This window comes from Nerophis lumbriciformis, linkage group LG22, assembly GCF_033978685.3.
Source record: "Nerophis lumbriciformis linkage group LG22, RoL_Nlum_v2.1, whole genome shotgun sequence".
In the NCBI taxonomy this organism is placed as follows: Eukaryota; Metazoa; Chordata; class Actinopteri; order Syngnathiformes; family Syngnathidae; genus Nerophis; species Nerophis lumbriciformis.
The window spans coordinates 26,158,604-26,174,958 of NC_084569.2; the positions used below are offsets into that span (position 1 = coordinate 26,158,604).

General features: G+C 40.4%; 1 protein-coding gene across 2 annotated transcripts in view; it reads right to left on the reverse strand.

Annotated features, from left to right (window-relative positions):
• The window catches only part of LOC133615189 (uncharacterized), a 53,328-nt gene that overhangs the window by 25,515 nt on the left and 11,458 nt on the right, over positions 1 to 16,355 (reverse strand). For both annotated transcript variants that reach the window (XM_061973576.2, XM_061973577.2), the window contains exons 5-6: positions 12,667 to 12,807; positions 11,945 to 12,105 (exon numbers count right to left, since the gene is read on the reverse strand). In XM_061973576.2, coding sequence (XP_061829560.1) covers positions 11,945 to 12,105; positions 12,667 to 12,807 — 302 coding nt within the window. The remainder of the gene's footprint in view (positions 1 to 11,944; positions 12,106 to 12,666; positions 12,808 to 16,355) is intronic.

Genomic DNA, 16,355 nt, shown 5'->3' on the forward strand with positions numbered 1-16,355 from the left:
CTGCGGATGTTGTGGATCGGTGGAGGGAATACTTCGAAGACCTCCTCAATCCCACCAACACGTCTTCCTATGAGGAAGCAGTGCCTGGGAAATCTGTGGTGGGCTCTCCTATTTCTGGGGCTGAGGTTGCTGAGGTAGTTAAAAAGCTCCTCGGTGGCAAGGCCCCGGGGGTGGATGAGATCCGCCCGGAGTTCCTTAAGGCTCTGGATGCTGTGGGGATGTCTTGGTTGACAAGACTCTGCAGTATCGCGTGGACATCGGGGGCGGTACCTCTGGATTGGCAGACCGGGGTGGTGGTTCCTCTCTTTAAGAAGGGGAACTGGAGGGTGTGTTCCAACTATCGTGGGATCACACTCCTCAGCCTTCCCGGTAAGGTTTATTCAGGTGTACTGGAGAGGAGGCTATGCCGGATAGTCGAACCTCGGATTCAGGAGGAACAGTGTGGTTTTCGTCCTGGTCGTGGAACTGTGGACCAGCTCTATACTCTCGGCAGGGTCCTTGAGGGTGCATGGGAGTTTGCCCAACCAGTCTACATGTGCTTTGTGGACTTGGAGAAGGCATTCGACCGTGTCCCTCGGGAGGTCCTGTGGGGAGTGCTCAGAGAGTATGGGGTATTGGACTGTCTGATTGTGGCTGTCCGCTCCCTGTACGATCAGTGTCAGAGCTTGGTCCGCATTGCCGGCAGTAAGTCGGACACGTTTCCAGTGAGGGTTGGACTCCGCCAAGGCTGCCCTTTGTCACCGATTCTGTTCATAACTTTTATGGACAGAATATCTAGGCGCAGTCAAGGCGTTGAGGGGATCCGGTTTGGTGGCTGCAGGATTAGGTCTCTGCTTTTTGCGGATGATGTGGTCCTGATGGCTTCATCTGGCCAGGATCTTCAGCTCTTGCTGGATCGGTTCGCAGCCGAGTGTGAAGCGACTGGGATGAGAATCAGCACCTCCAAGTCCGAGTCCATGGTTCTCGCCCGGAAAAGGGTGGAGTGCCATCTCCGGGTTGGGGAGGAGACCCTGCCCCAAGTGGAGGAGTTCAAGTACCTAGGAGTCTTGTTCACGAGTGGGGGAAGAGTGGATCGTGAGATCGACAGGCGGATCGGTGCGGCATCTTCAGTAATGCAGACGCTGTATCGATCCGTTGTGGTGAAGAAGGAGTTGAGCCGGAAGGCAAAGCTCTCAATTTACCGGTCGATCTACGTTCCCATCCTCGCCTATGGTCATAAGCTTTGGGTTATGACCGAAAAGACAAGATCACGGGTACAAGCGCCCAAAATGAGTTTCCTGCGCCGGGTAGCGGGGCTCTCCCTTAGAGATAGAGTGAGAAGCTCTGTCATCCGGGGGGAGCTCAAAGTAAAGCCGCTGCTCCTCCACATCGAGAGGAGCCAGATGAGGTGGTTCGGGCATCTGGTCAGGATGCCACCCGAACGCCTCCCTCGGGAGGTGTTTAGGGCACGTCCAACCGGTAGGAGGCCACGGGGAAGACCCAGGACACGTTGGGAAGACTATGTCTCCCGGCTGGCCTGGGAACGCCTCGGGATCCCCCGGGAAGAGCTGGACGAAGTGGCTGGTGAGAGGAAAGTCTGGGCTTCCCTGCTTAGGCTGCTGCCCCCGCGACCCGACCTCGGATAAGCGGAAGAAGATGGATGGATGGATGGATTATTATTATTACTAAAAGGTTCAGAGAATCTGGAGAAATCACTGGCAATGATATTACGGACCTTCAATCCATCAGGTGGTACTGCATCAAAAAGCGACATCATTGTGTAAATGATATCACCACATGGGCTTAAGAACACTTCAGAAAACCACCGTCCGTAACTACAGTTTGACGCTACATCTGTAAGTGCAAGTTAAAACTCTACTATGGAATGCGAAAGCCATTTATAAACAACAACCAGAAATGCCGCCGGCTTTGCTGGGCCCATGCTCATCTAAGATGGACTGATGCAAAGTGGAAAAGTGTTCCGACGTGTCCACATTTCAAATCGTTTTTGGAAACTGTGGACGTCGTGTCAAAAAGGAAAAGAACCATCCGGATTGTTCTAGACGCAAAGTTCAAAAGCCAGCATCTGTGATGGTATGGGTAACTTACACATATGTGAAGGCACCATTAATGCTGAAAGGTACATACAGGTTTTGGAGAAACATATGTTGCCACATTGCTTACTTCAGCAAGACAATGCCAAGCATTGTTGTGCAGCACTTTGGAAACATTTTGTTGTTTAAATGTGCTATATAAATAAAGTGGATTGGATTGGATTGAAGCCATGTGTTACAACAGCGTGGCTTCATAGTAAAAGTGTGCGGGTACTAGACTGGCCTACCTGTATTCCAGACCTGTCTCCCATTGAAAATGTGTGGCGCACTATGAAGCCTAAAATACCACAACGGAGACTTTGGACTGTTGAACAATTTAAGCTGTACATCAGGCAAGAATGGGAAAGAATTCCACCTGAAAAGTTTCAAAAATTGGTCTCAGTTCCCAAACGTTTACTGAGTGTTGATAAAAGGAAAGGCCATGTAACACAGTGGTAAAAATGCCCCTGTGACAACTTTTTTGCAATGTGTTGCTGCCATTAAATTCTAAGTTAATGATTATTTGCAAAGGATTTGCAAATCATTGTATTCTGCTTTTAATTACGAATTACACAACGTGCCAACTTCACTGGTTTTGGGTTTTGTAAGACTTTTAAAGTGATTTTGATAATAGGCTAATATAACTAATATAGACACTAACTCATGTGTTGTCTTCATTATAGCACTTATATAAGATTCATTAAATCATTTTGATAGTAGGCTAATATAGCTAATATAGACACTTTACATCATGTGTTGTCTTCATTATAACAGTACATTACAGGCAAAAAGTTTGGACTCACCTTCTCATTCAATGAGTTTTCTTTATTTTCATGACTATTTACATTGTAGATTGTCATCAAAACTACGAATGAACACATGTGGAGTTATGTTTCTTCAAAATAACCACCCTATGCTCTGATTACTACTTTGCACTCTCTTGGCATTTTCTCGATGAGCTTTAAGAGGTAGTCACCTGAAATGGTTTTCCAACAGTCTTGAAGAAGTTAGCTCACCGAAATAATGCCAAGAGTGTGCAAAGCAGTAATTAGAGCAAAGGGTGGCTATTTTGAAGAAACTAGAATATAAAACATGTTTTTAGTTATTTCACCTTTTTTTGTTAAGTACATAACTCCACATGTGTTCATTCCCCTAGTTTTGATGGCTTTGGTGACAATCTACAATGTAAATAGTCATGAAAATAAAGAAAACACATTGAATGAGGAGAAGGTGTGTCCAAACCTTTGGCCTGTACTGTATATAAGAATTTTAAAGTAATTTTAATAGTAGGCTAAGATAGAGACATCATGTGTTGTCTTCATTATAACACTTATATAGACTTTTAAAGTAATTTTGATAGTAGGCTAATATAGCTAATATAGACATTTACATCATGTATTGCCTTCATTACAAGACTTAATTTTCACGGCTCCAGGCAGATTTGTTTATTGTATTTTTGGTCCAATATGGCTCTTTCAGCATTTTGGGTTGCACACCACTGCTCTAAGTAATGGTGCAATGTTTCATGCCAACAAAACAAGTATGCCTGATAGAAAACACTCTAACGTACTGATTAGCATTAGCGATTTTACATGGCGATTTCAACACTCTAAATTTGTTAATACAAACTACAACTAAGATGCACGTTACAATTAAACAGCTGGTGTCTATTAAGTACAATACTTACAGTAGAAACACTTTGTAGGGCGCAACAAAATACCAGATTCAGCTTAATGGCAAAGACTACTCCCGGACTAGGCAACACATCGTAGCCTATTTGCTACTGTCATATAATCAGTGTTGGGTTAGTTACTGAAAAGCAGTAACTAGTTACAGTTACTTCATTTCAAAAGTAACTCAGTTACTAACTCAGTTACTTACACCAAAAAGTAATGCGTTACTGTGAAAAGTAACTATTTAGTTACTTATTTTTTTCTTCTTTTCTTTTTTTAAAGCTCCCATTAATGCCCTTTTAGCCTTCATTTCAGTACTGTTATTGCACTGGAGAATAATACAATGTGTTGATCAACTTGACATGCATTTGCATCACTGAACTCTGCTATGCAATGTGGTCTACATACAACACACAAAGATATGTTACAAAGGCCAATTTGTTTCTGGCCAGAACAAATTGACAAAACTATTTTAAATAGCTGCAACATAACGTACATAAGTAACAAACAGCATAATAACAGCATAGATGTAAACCAAGAAAGGCACACACTACATACACAAAGCCTAACCAGGCATGTTCTTTCTCAAGTAATTCTGATACAAAATCATGTCTGAAGCACTCTACACATTTCCCCAGTTTTAGTTTAGAGATAAGGAAAGATTGGCCTGGCCCACTAGGATCCCTCTTTATGTTTGTGAACTTTATAGTCTATACATTTAGAGTGATGTGATAATCAAACACTCTAGAAGTCTAGAATGAAAGAGTATATAAGAGAATTGACAGCAACGTTCCCTCTAAGGTGCGCGCCTGTGCAATTGCGCACTGCTCAAGCGTCCTCTGCGCACGGCAAATCTATGCCACGCACAAAATCAAATAAAAAAATAAGCGCATAACAATTTTCGACACGACACGGACACGACAGAGAAAACCGTTTTCGTCATCATTGTTCAAATATTGTAACGTCTGTCGAGACGCTTTGAGGACATGAATTCCATCCATCACTTTACTGAGCAAAACTCTTTATTGTCGGCCATAAACACATCACCAAAACATTAGTAACAAAATGATATCTAGCAAAAATGGTCATTTTCTGCAGTACAAACCAGACCAAAAGCAACTTTGTTATATCAACAGCAGCCACTCGCTCTTTTTCACGTGCGCCAACACTTGCACATATGGCACTTAGTCAGTGATGCGTTTACAGCCACACAAAAAGTCGGAAAACTCCAACACCACACATAGTGTAATTCGAGGTCGTTACACTATGATTTACCAATCAAATGTGTGCTTATTCTAGTGTCATTTATTAGGAATCTTAATTTATAAATATTAATCATTAAATGCTGTTAGTATATTAAATACATACTAATAAAAATATATTTTTTACAAACAGGAAGTTGCAGGAATGTACACATGATCCCCTGCTTACATCTCATTGTGCAAAATGTGAATGTTTTAATGGGAACTACCGGTAAATGCAATGTCTGAAAGGGGTACAAATTATTTCCAAAGCAGGACCTCCACCCAGACAAACAATACAAGTACACAGTTCATGAAAAACAATATTTGTTGTTATTGTCATTGTAAGTGGGCCTAAACACTTATATTAGAAATGGAAATGGCTGCTGTCATTTGATTATAATAATAAGAGAATGTTGTCTGTCTATCTGTGTTGGCCCTGTGATGAGGTGGGGACTTGTCCAGGGTGTACCCTGCCTTCCGCCCGAATGCAGCTGAGATAGGCTCCAGCGACCCCGAAAGGGACAAGCGGTAGAAAATGGATGGATGGATGGAGATTGAACTTGTTATTTAGTCAGGTTTGGGACAGGTGTGCTGCTGGTGTAGCCACAGTGTGCACGTCTGATGTTGCTCACATGGGCTCCACTGAATGCTCAGGGAGTTTTTGCGTTTGCTCACACACATGAACAATTAGACATTGATTGACAGAGTGTGTGTACCTTCAGCGGTGAATGATGAGCAGAGGCAGACTTAATCCTTAAGTGGTGGTGGAGGTGAAGTGGCATCAGAGTCTCTATCTCTCTTTACTAGCTTCGTCGAAGCATGTTGCTTATGTAGCTTGTTTCAGCAGATTTGAATTGCTGTTTTGGGCAGTAGATTTAAATTAATGCCCTTTTAGCCTTTATTTCAGTACTGTTATTGCACTGGAGAATAATACAATCTGTTGATCAACTTGACATACATTTGTATCACTGAACTCTGCTAAGCAATGTGGTCGACATACAACACACAAAGACAAAGATATGTTACAAAGGCCAATTTGTTTCTGGCCAGAACAAATTGACAAAACTATTTTAAATAGCTGCAACATAACATACATAAGTAACAAACAGCATAACAACAGCATAGCTGTAAAGCAAGAAAGGCACACACTACATACACAAACCCTAACCAGGCATTTTTTCCTCAAGAAATTCTGACACAAAATCATGTCTGAAGCCCAGAACACTCTACACATTTCCCCAGTTTTAGTTTAGAGATAAGGAAAGATTGGCCTGGCCCACTAGCAACCCTCTTTATGTTTGTGAACTTTATAGTCTATACATTTAGAGTGATGTGATAATCAAACACTCTAGAAGTCTAAAATGAAAGAGTATATAAGAGAATTGACAGCAACGTTCCCTCTAAGGAGCGCGCCTGTGCAATTGCGCACTGCTCAAGCGTCCTCTGCGCACGACAAATCTATGCCACGCACAAAATCAAATAAAAAAATAAGCGCATAACAATTTTCGACACGACACGGACACGACAGAGAAAACCATTTTCGTCATCATTGTTCAAATATAATAATACGTCTGTCGAGACGCTTTGAGGACATGAATTCCATCCATCACTTTACTGAGCAAAACTCTTTATTGTCGGCCATAAACACATCACTGTTATATCAGCAGCAGCCGCTCGCTCTTTCTCACTTGCGCCAACACATGCACATATGGCACTTAGCCAGTGATGCGTTTACAGCCACACAAAAAGTCGGACAACTCCAACACCACACATAAAGTGTAATTCCAGGTCGTTACTCTATGATTTACCAATCAAATGTGTGCCTATTCTAGTGTCATTTATTAGGAATCTTAATCTATAAATATTAATCATTAAATGCTGTTAATATATTAAATACATACTAATAAAAATATATTTTTTACAAACAGGAAGTTGCAGGAATGTACACATGATCCCCTGCTTACATCTCACTGTGCAACATGTGAATGTTTTAATGGAAACTTAATGCAATGTCTGAAAGGGGTACAAACTATTTCCAAAGCAGGACCTCCACCCAGACAAACAATACAAGTACACAGTTCATGAAAAACAATATGTTTTGTTATTGTCATTGTAAGTGGGCCTAAACACTTATATTAGAAATGGAAATGACTGCTGTCATTTGATTATAATAATAAGAGAATGTTGTCTGTCTATCTGTGTTGGCCCTGCGATGAGGACATCTGATGTTGCTCACATGGGCTGCACTCAATGCTCAGGGACTTTTTGCGTTTGCTCACACACATGAAAAATTAGAGGGAACATTGATTGACAGAGTGTGTGTACCTTCAGTGCTGAAAGATGAGCAGAGGCAGAGTTAATCCTTAAATGGTGGTGGTGGAGGTGAAGTGTCATTGGAGTCTAGCTCTCTTTACTAGCTTCGTCGAAGCATGTTGCTTATGTAGCTTGTTTCAGCAGATTTGAATTGCTGTTTTGGGCAGTAGATGGGATCTTTGATCCAAAGCACAATTTACATTTAACTAAAATGTTATTTTCTTTGTGCTCGACAAAAGAAAAGTAATGAAAATATCTCCATGTTAGCAAACTCGACTTCTGGCTCCGCCATGATCAGACACGCCCCCCCCCTCTCCTCCCTCTCCTCCCTCCCCACACTCACACACAGAGCGCGTGTCTCTCTCTCTTCTCCGGCTTGTGACACAAGAAGAATCACAACGATGACACAGCAGCGCTCCGATAAAACACACTTTATACTACATAAAAAGTAACGTAAAATAACGCAGTAACGCATCATGTAGTAACGGTAACTGAGTTACTGAATATAAAAAATAACGCGTTAGATTACTAGTTACCGCCGAAACTAACGGCGTTACAGTAACGCGTTACTTTGTAACGCGTTAGTCCCAACACTGCATATAATGTCTTGGAATTGCAACTGCATACCAAGTCTACTACAAACCCTGTTTCCATACGAGTTGGGAAATTGTGTTAGATGTAAATATAAACGGAATACAATGATTTGCAAATCCTTTTCAACCCATATTCAATTGAATGCACTACAAAGACAAGATATTTGATGTACAAACTCAAACTTAATTTTTTTTGTAAATAATAATTAACTTAGAATTTCATGGCTGCAACACGTGCCAAAGTAGTTGGGAAAGGGCATGTTCACCACTGTGTTACATCACCTTTTCTTTTAACAACACTCAATAAACGATTGAGAACTGAGGAAACTAATTGTTGAAGCTTTGAAAGTGAAATTCTGTCCCATTCTTGTTTTATGTAGAGCTTCAGTCGTTCAACAGTCCGGGGTCTCCGCTGTCGTATTTTAGGCTTCATAATGCGCCACACATTTTCGATGGGAGACAGGTCTGGACTGCAGGCAGACCAGGAAAGTACCCACACTCTTTTTTTACGAAGCTGTTGTAACACGTGCCGAATGGGGCTTGGCATTGTCTTTCTGAAATAAGCAGGGGCGTCCATGAAAAAGACAGCGCTTAGATGGCAGCATATGTTGTTCCAAAACCTGTATGTACCTTTCAGCAATAATGGTGCTTTCACAGATGTGTAATTTACCCATACCTTGGGCACTAATGCACCCCCATACCATCACAGATGTTGGCTTTCGAACTTTGCGTCGATAACAGTCTGGATGGTTCGCTTCCCCTTTGGTCCGGATGACACGATGTCGAATATTTCCAAAAACAATTTGAAATGTGGACTCGTCAGACCACAGAACACTTTTCCACTTTGCATGAGTCCATCTTAAATGATTTCGGGCCCAGAGAAGCCGGCGGCATTTTTGGATGTTGTTGATAAATGGCTTTCGCTTTGCATAGTAGAGCTTTAACTTGCACTTACAGATGTAGCGACAAACTGTATTTAGTGACAGTGGTTTTCTGAAGTATTCCTGAGCCCATGTGGTGATATCCTTTAGAGATTGATGTCGGTTTTTGATACAGTGCCATCTGAGGGATCGAAGGTCACGGTCATTCAATGTTGGTTTCCGGCCATGCCGCATACGTGGAGTGATTTCTCCAGATTCTCTGAACCTTTTGATGATATTATGGACCGTAGATGTTGAAATCCCTAAATTTCTTGCAATTGCACTTTGAGAAACGTTGTTCTTAAACTGTTTGACTATTTGCTCAGGCAGTTGTGGACAAATGGGTGTACCTCGCCCCATCCTTTCTTGTGAAAGACTGAGCATTTTTTGGGAAGCTGTTTTTATACCCAATCATGGCACCCACCTGTTCCCAATTAGCCTGCACACCTGTGGGATGTTCCAAATAAGTGTTTGATGAGCATTCCTCAACTTTATCAGTATTTATTGCCACCTTTCCCAACTTCTTTGGCACGTGTTGCTGGCATCAAATTCTAAAGTTAATGATTTGCAAAAAAAAAAAAGTTTGAACATCAAATATGTTGTCTTTGTAGCATGTTCAACTGAATAAGGGTTGAAAATGATTTGCAAATCATTGTATTCCGTTTATATTTACATCTAACACAATTTCCCAACTCATATGGAAATGGGGTTTGTATATAATACAAGCAAATATTACAAGTGGAAAGCACAGTTATTAGCTGACTGTAAAATATTCAATTGTATTATCAAACCAATGAACATTGATGAACAGGATTTAAATGTACCGGTATCTACTTGCAGATAATCAAATGTGAAAGGACACATGCTGTCCACGCTCTTAGTTGTATTCACCTGACATCACGTCTGCTCGTTAAAGGGGAACATTATCACCAGACATATGTAAGCGTCAATATATACCTTCTTGTTGCAGAAAAAAGACCATATATTTTTTAACCGATTTTCGAACTCTAAATGGGTGAATTTTGGCGAATTAAACGCCTTTCTATTATTCGCTCTCGGAGCGATGACGTCACGAGACGTCACATCGGGAAGCAATCCGCCATTTTCTCAAACACATTACAAACACCGAGTCAAATCAGCTCTGTTATTTTCCGTTTTTCCGACTGTTTTCCATACCTTGGAGACATCATGCCTCGTCGGTGTGTTGTCGGAGGGTGTAACAACACGAACAGGGACGGATTCAAGTTGCACCAGTGGCCCAAAGATGCGAAAGTGGCAAGAAATTGGACGTTTGTTCCGCACACTTTACCGACGAAAGCTATGCTACGACAGAGATGGCAAGAATGTGTGGATATCCCGCGACACTCAAAGCAGATGCATTTCCAACTGGACTGGACAGATCAGCTTTCAGGAAAAGAGAGCGGATGAGGGTATGTCTACAGAATATATTAATTGATGAAAACTGGGCTGTCTGCACTCTCAAAGTGCATGTTGTTGCCAAATGTATTTCATATGCTGTAAACCTAGTTCATAGCTGTTAGTTTCCTTTAATGCCAAACAAACACATACCAATCGTTGGTTAGAAGGCGATCGCCGAATTCGTCCTCGCTTTCTCCCGTGTCGCTGGCTGTTGTGTCGTTTTCGTCGGTTTCGCTTGCATACGGTTCAAACCGATATGGCTCAATAGCTTCAATTTCTTCTTCCATTTCGTTTTCGCTACCTGCCTCCACACTACAACCATCCGTTTCAATACATGCGTAATCTGTTGAATCGCTTAAGCCGCTGAAATCCGAGTCTGAATCCGAGCTAATGTCGCTATACCTTGCCGTTCTAACCGCCATGTTTGTTTGTATTGGCATCACTGTGTGACGTCACAGGAAAATGGACGGGTGTATATAAAATGATGGTTAAAATCAGGCACTTTGAAGCTTTTTTTAGGGATATTGCGTGATGAGTAAAATTTTGAAAAAAACTTCGAAAAATAAAATAAGCCACTGGGAACTGATTTTTAATGGTTTTAACCCTTCTGAAATTGTGATAATGTTCCCCTTTAAATATGCCAGACAACGTTATATTTTGAGAAAAACGGGGAAAACACTCGTCCTAGTAACTGTGCGAGCAACACCATAGAGAGCTTACTGACCAACTGCATCTCTGTCTGGACTGGAGCCTGCAGTGCCTCAGACTGGAAGTCTCTGCAGAGAGTGGTGAGGACGGCGGAAAAGATCATCAGGACTCCTCTTCCTGCTGTCCAGGAAATAGCAAAAAGCCGCTGCCTGACCAGGGCTCAGAAAATCTGTAAAGACTCCTACCACACCCACCAAAGACTGTTTTCACTGCTGGACTCTAGAAAGAGGTTCCGCAGCCTCCGTAGCAGAACCTCCAGGTCCTGTAACAGCTTCTTCCCTCAGGCCATAAGACTCTTGAACGCATCATAATAATCACCTCAATTCCCCCCAAAAACGGATTAACTCTCTGGAATATAAAGACAATATAACATACATCCATAAACGTGGATGCATATGCAAAAGTGCAATATTTATCTGTACAGTAATCTATTTATTTATATCTGCACCTTATTGCTCTTTTATCCTGCACTACAACGAGCTAATGCAACGAAAGTTTGTTCTTATCTGTACTGTAAAGTTCAAATTTGAATGACAATAAAAGGAAGTCTAAGTCTCTAACAACAACAACAACAACAAACAAGGCAGTAGACACAAAGTTAAATCATGAAAGGCAACCATGCCCGAGCAAAAACAAGACGGGAGAGTCTTGATAGCAACGTCCTTAACCCAGACACACACAAACAAGTTGTAGACCTCCAAGCTTTTCATCTGTTTTGTCCTGTAGAATGATATCTTCAGCACAACAGTTCTCCATGTATGGGAACACCACCTACAGATAATCATTGAGATCACCTGACGTATCGGGACAGATTCCATTGCATAGTTTGAGTTTTTGCTCGTGTCTGCTTTCAGTGGCAAGATCAAGGCCCCTTGCGTACTGGGATAGTTGGCCCTCTTTTTGCTGCACAGTAGCCATGTTGGTTTGGTGGCCCACCACTTGTGGTGACTGAATACAACCTCTTCATACCTATGGACAATTTATGCTGATTATTGCACCCACCTGTCGGTCAGACTCTCCCCCCGCCTCATCAGCCTTGCTCAGGTAAAACCGCAGTCGGTCCCCATGTTTGTCATTCAGGGCCTCCACAATGTTGAGGGTACGTTTGCACAGAGCCTGACCCATTGGGTCAAAGAAGACCAGGATCAGGTCACAGAGGTCACCTACGGACGAGAGTAAGAAGTGAGGAAATTATACTCCACAATACTTACCGTACCAAAGTTTCTTACAACAATTTTAGCCCAAGTAACAGTCCTTCTGTGATTTATGTTGCATTGCTGCTCTTCACTGCATGGGCCTGTTCTGTGTAGCCCCCTGCTAAATTGTTCAGGCCCTGTGGAGGGACAAGGACTGTTGTGATGCCAAAGATCATTAATGTATATTCTAATTGTCTTTTGGTCAAAAGATTACGCTCCAAAGGGGTTTCCTTTGTGGTTGATACTGTATTACTACTTTCCCCAATGCGGAACCAAAACATTCCTGTTGTCTGGATTTTGTTCATTCTCCTCCTCCCAGCAAAAACGACCAACCCCTTCTCTCTATTCTCACATTCCTAAGGCAGATATAAAGATCTGAAAGTTTTCTTTTTCTCTCTCTCGCCTCCTTCTGTTAGCAGCGTAGGCTTGCACCTCTGTAAGCTGATGTTATTTGAGATTTCAAATACTTAAAAGACCATAGCTTCCAAAAGATCCTTAATGTTGGAAATGGGTGTTGCCTTTACCCACCTAGCCACAGGATGACTTCATCAACATCAAAGGGATACTTCATATCGCCATCCACCAATCCCGGCGAATCCACAAAGGTCACCAGGCTGAAACGTTTCTGGCGTGACGTGCAGATCTCTGTGCTCAGGTACTCCGATACACCTGGAAACCATTCATGTGGGACTATGATCATTACATAAAAAGCCATTTACCGGTCACAGCGTTAGAAACAGTTGCTGTCTCTAAGGAGTTCTTCATTATGAACATGAGAAACCACTCTCATGTAGTTGTAATCAATATCAGCATCAGTAATATTATTAGGTAATACCCTCTAATCAGCTTGTGAAGGTGGTGGTCCATGAGCTTGTAGATACTTCTTCCTGCGCAGGAATATGGATGGTACAGTTCACATTTGAACTGATACTGTACCAATTCCTGTTACCTGGGAATTGATACCGCTACTCAAAACGTACCGATTTTCGGTACTTCTGTGTGTGGTAATAAATAATGTTTTTGATGATAAAATCCATTTTTTATTACAACAAAAAATGATCTGATGATGATAACTGTTGTCCAGTTGTTGTATGTTTTATTATCATTTACAAGTATGACATTAAGTTGCAAGTCCAAGACATTAGATGGCAGTGGTATACAATTTGTACTGTGGTTTTTGTTGCACCCTACAAAGCGTTAATACTGGGGGTGTAACGGTACACAAAAATTTCGGTTTGGTACGTACCTCGGTTAAGAGGTCACGGTTCGGTTCATTTTCGGTACAGTAAGAAAACAACAAAATATAAATTTTTGGGTTATTTATTTACCAAATTTGTAAACAATGCCATAACATACATATACACACAGGGTCCATTGCCAGGGTTAATGTGGTCAACATATATAACATAAAAACTAAATAAGATAAGGCTCAGAATGAGACTTTTATTAGTAGATTGCACAGTACAGTACATATTCCGTACAATTGACCACTAAATGGTAACACCCCATGACGTGTTGTCAGAAGCATCTGCTGAACAATGTCGGCAAACCTCCGTCCTCCATTGTAGTATCGCGCAGCCAAAGTGTTCCCAAACGGGAGATCTTAACGAGGCGGGAGGGTCTTCCAGCTCTGGCTTTTACATGTTGTCCTAGCCCAGTCGCTGCCAGCCTGCCGTGTGTTGTGCCTCGGCGTGCATTGTTTACACAACGTGTGGTACGCTACTTAATATGTCCGTGTGGAAACTCATTCGGTACAGCTCCGAACCGTTACACCCCTACTATATATGTGTGTGTGTGTGTATATTATATATACACATATACATATATACACACATATACATACATATATATATATATACACATACTTATATATATAAACATATACATACATACATACATACATACATATATATATATATATATATATATATATATATATATACACATACATACATATATATATATATATACACATACATACATATACATACATATATATATATATACACATACATACATACATACATATATATATATATATATGCACATACATACATACATATATATATATATATATACACATACATACATACATACATATATATATATATATATGCACATACATACATACATATATATATATATATATATATATATATATATATATATATATATATATATATATATATATATATATATATATATATATATATATATCAGAGGTGGGACCAAGTCATTGCTTTGCAAGTCACAAGTAAGTCTCAAGTCTTTGCCCTCAAGTCTCGAGTCAAGTCCCGAGTCAAGACAGGCAAGTCCGAGTCAAGTCCAAAGTCAAGACTGGAAAGTCTCAAGTCAAGTCCCAAGTCCTGCATTTTGAGTTTCGAGTCCTTTCAAGTCGTTTTAACCACAGACTAATGTATTTACACAGATTGTGAATGCTTTTAAAACGCTGTATTTATTTATTAAAACAAGTGCATTTGAAATTGCAGGGAAAAAGATAGTGGTGACATTGCACTTCAAAATAGCACTATTAACCAGTCATTTTAAACATGTAACTCATTCCTTTACAGAATAAACACATTTGAAAAAACAAGTGCAACTGTACTTATTTGCACAAAAGTGTTAACATTGTATTTCCATGGCATATTGCATTGTATCTAGTTCCACAGCAGTTTCTATCCTGTTCTTACCTTATCTCATTGATCTCATCTCATACTGTATGTGTGTTGATGTGTGCGTACACATGAAAAACATAACAAATATATGAACATAACAATGAACAGAGTTGTACTTTTTAGATATCAGGGCCCTATACAATATGTACACATATTCTTAATATAGTATACATTTTAACTGACCTTTATTTGACTATGTTTGTCTTTTTGTAGGTGGCTAAAATACGCGGTGCTGCTGACCACCGTCTAACGTTACGTTACTGTGTGTGATACATTGACTAACGTAATGTTACTGTGTGTGATACATTGACTAACGTTATGTTACTGTGTGTGATACATTGACTAACGTAACGTTATGTGTAGGTACCTCATGCAACCCTGCTTAAAAAAAATCACTTGACAAAAAGTATGAATAAGGTAGCGAACTGCAGTGGACGCAACAGATTGCCGTGTTTGCAATGACGTTATAACCATAGACATCTTATAAGTACCGGTAGATGCAGCATTGGTTGCTGTGATGTGAGCAATTTGGTCGCCATCTTGAAGTGGTGATGAGGAGCCGGCGAGCAGCCTAAACTGACAGTTGACAGGTAGAAAACAGATATATATAAATATATATATAAAGATGCCGGGCTGGTGTTCAGCGTTTTCCTGCTCAAATGAGCGGACTGTTGAAAATAGGAATCGGGGGATTACTTTTCACAAGTAAGATTTAACATTAACGTACTATTGGTTGTATTTTATGAAAATAATATTACCACAGAGTTGAGAAGGAGCAAAGATCTTCAATATTTGTATGTGAAAATCACAAAGAAATCTTCTGGGTGAGGATGACGCCCCTACAGGGGTTTGGTTTACAAACTTTCAGCCCCACCTAAAACAAAATTCACCAGCCGCCACTGATTATGATGCATTCTCATTTTAGGCAAAGCATAAGACAATACTTTCTTAACAGTATAATTGTAACCAGGAATAAGTCTTCAAGTAACAATATTCAAATACTAACATTGTTGGGTAAAACAGAATTTGGTTTTATTCTGAATCCAGTGAAACAGATTGGTGGTTTTAGCTGATATAAAGACTTTCAGGTGTTTATATATGTTTAAGTATTTGGCAGACGCTTTTATCCAAAGCGACTTACATAAAAAAATACATATAAAACAATCACTGCAAGCATTATCATTTAAGGGAAGAATGTAATAGAAAATATCAATGCAAAGTGTCAAGACAGAATAAACTCTCTGCTGCTGAAGCAACAGAGATACAGTCTATAGGTCCCTAAAATATATAGATATCTAAAGTATTCATACATTGTTTATGTAGGATATACGCATGTATATATAACCTAATCATATTGTTTCTTCAATTTAAAAATAGTTTACCGTTTTTTCCCCCCTCTCTGGGATTACCGGTATATTCCCAGTTTTGATCTCGGACGTCTGGTCACTTATAGCGTATAACAATATTATATTACTGATAAGCAAACTATGAATAATAAAACACGCCAAAACATGTGTCTGTTATCATAGCTACACATATGAC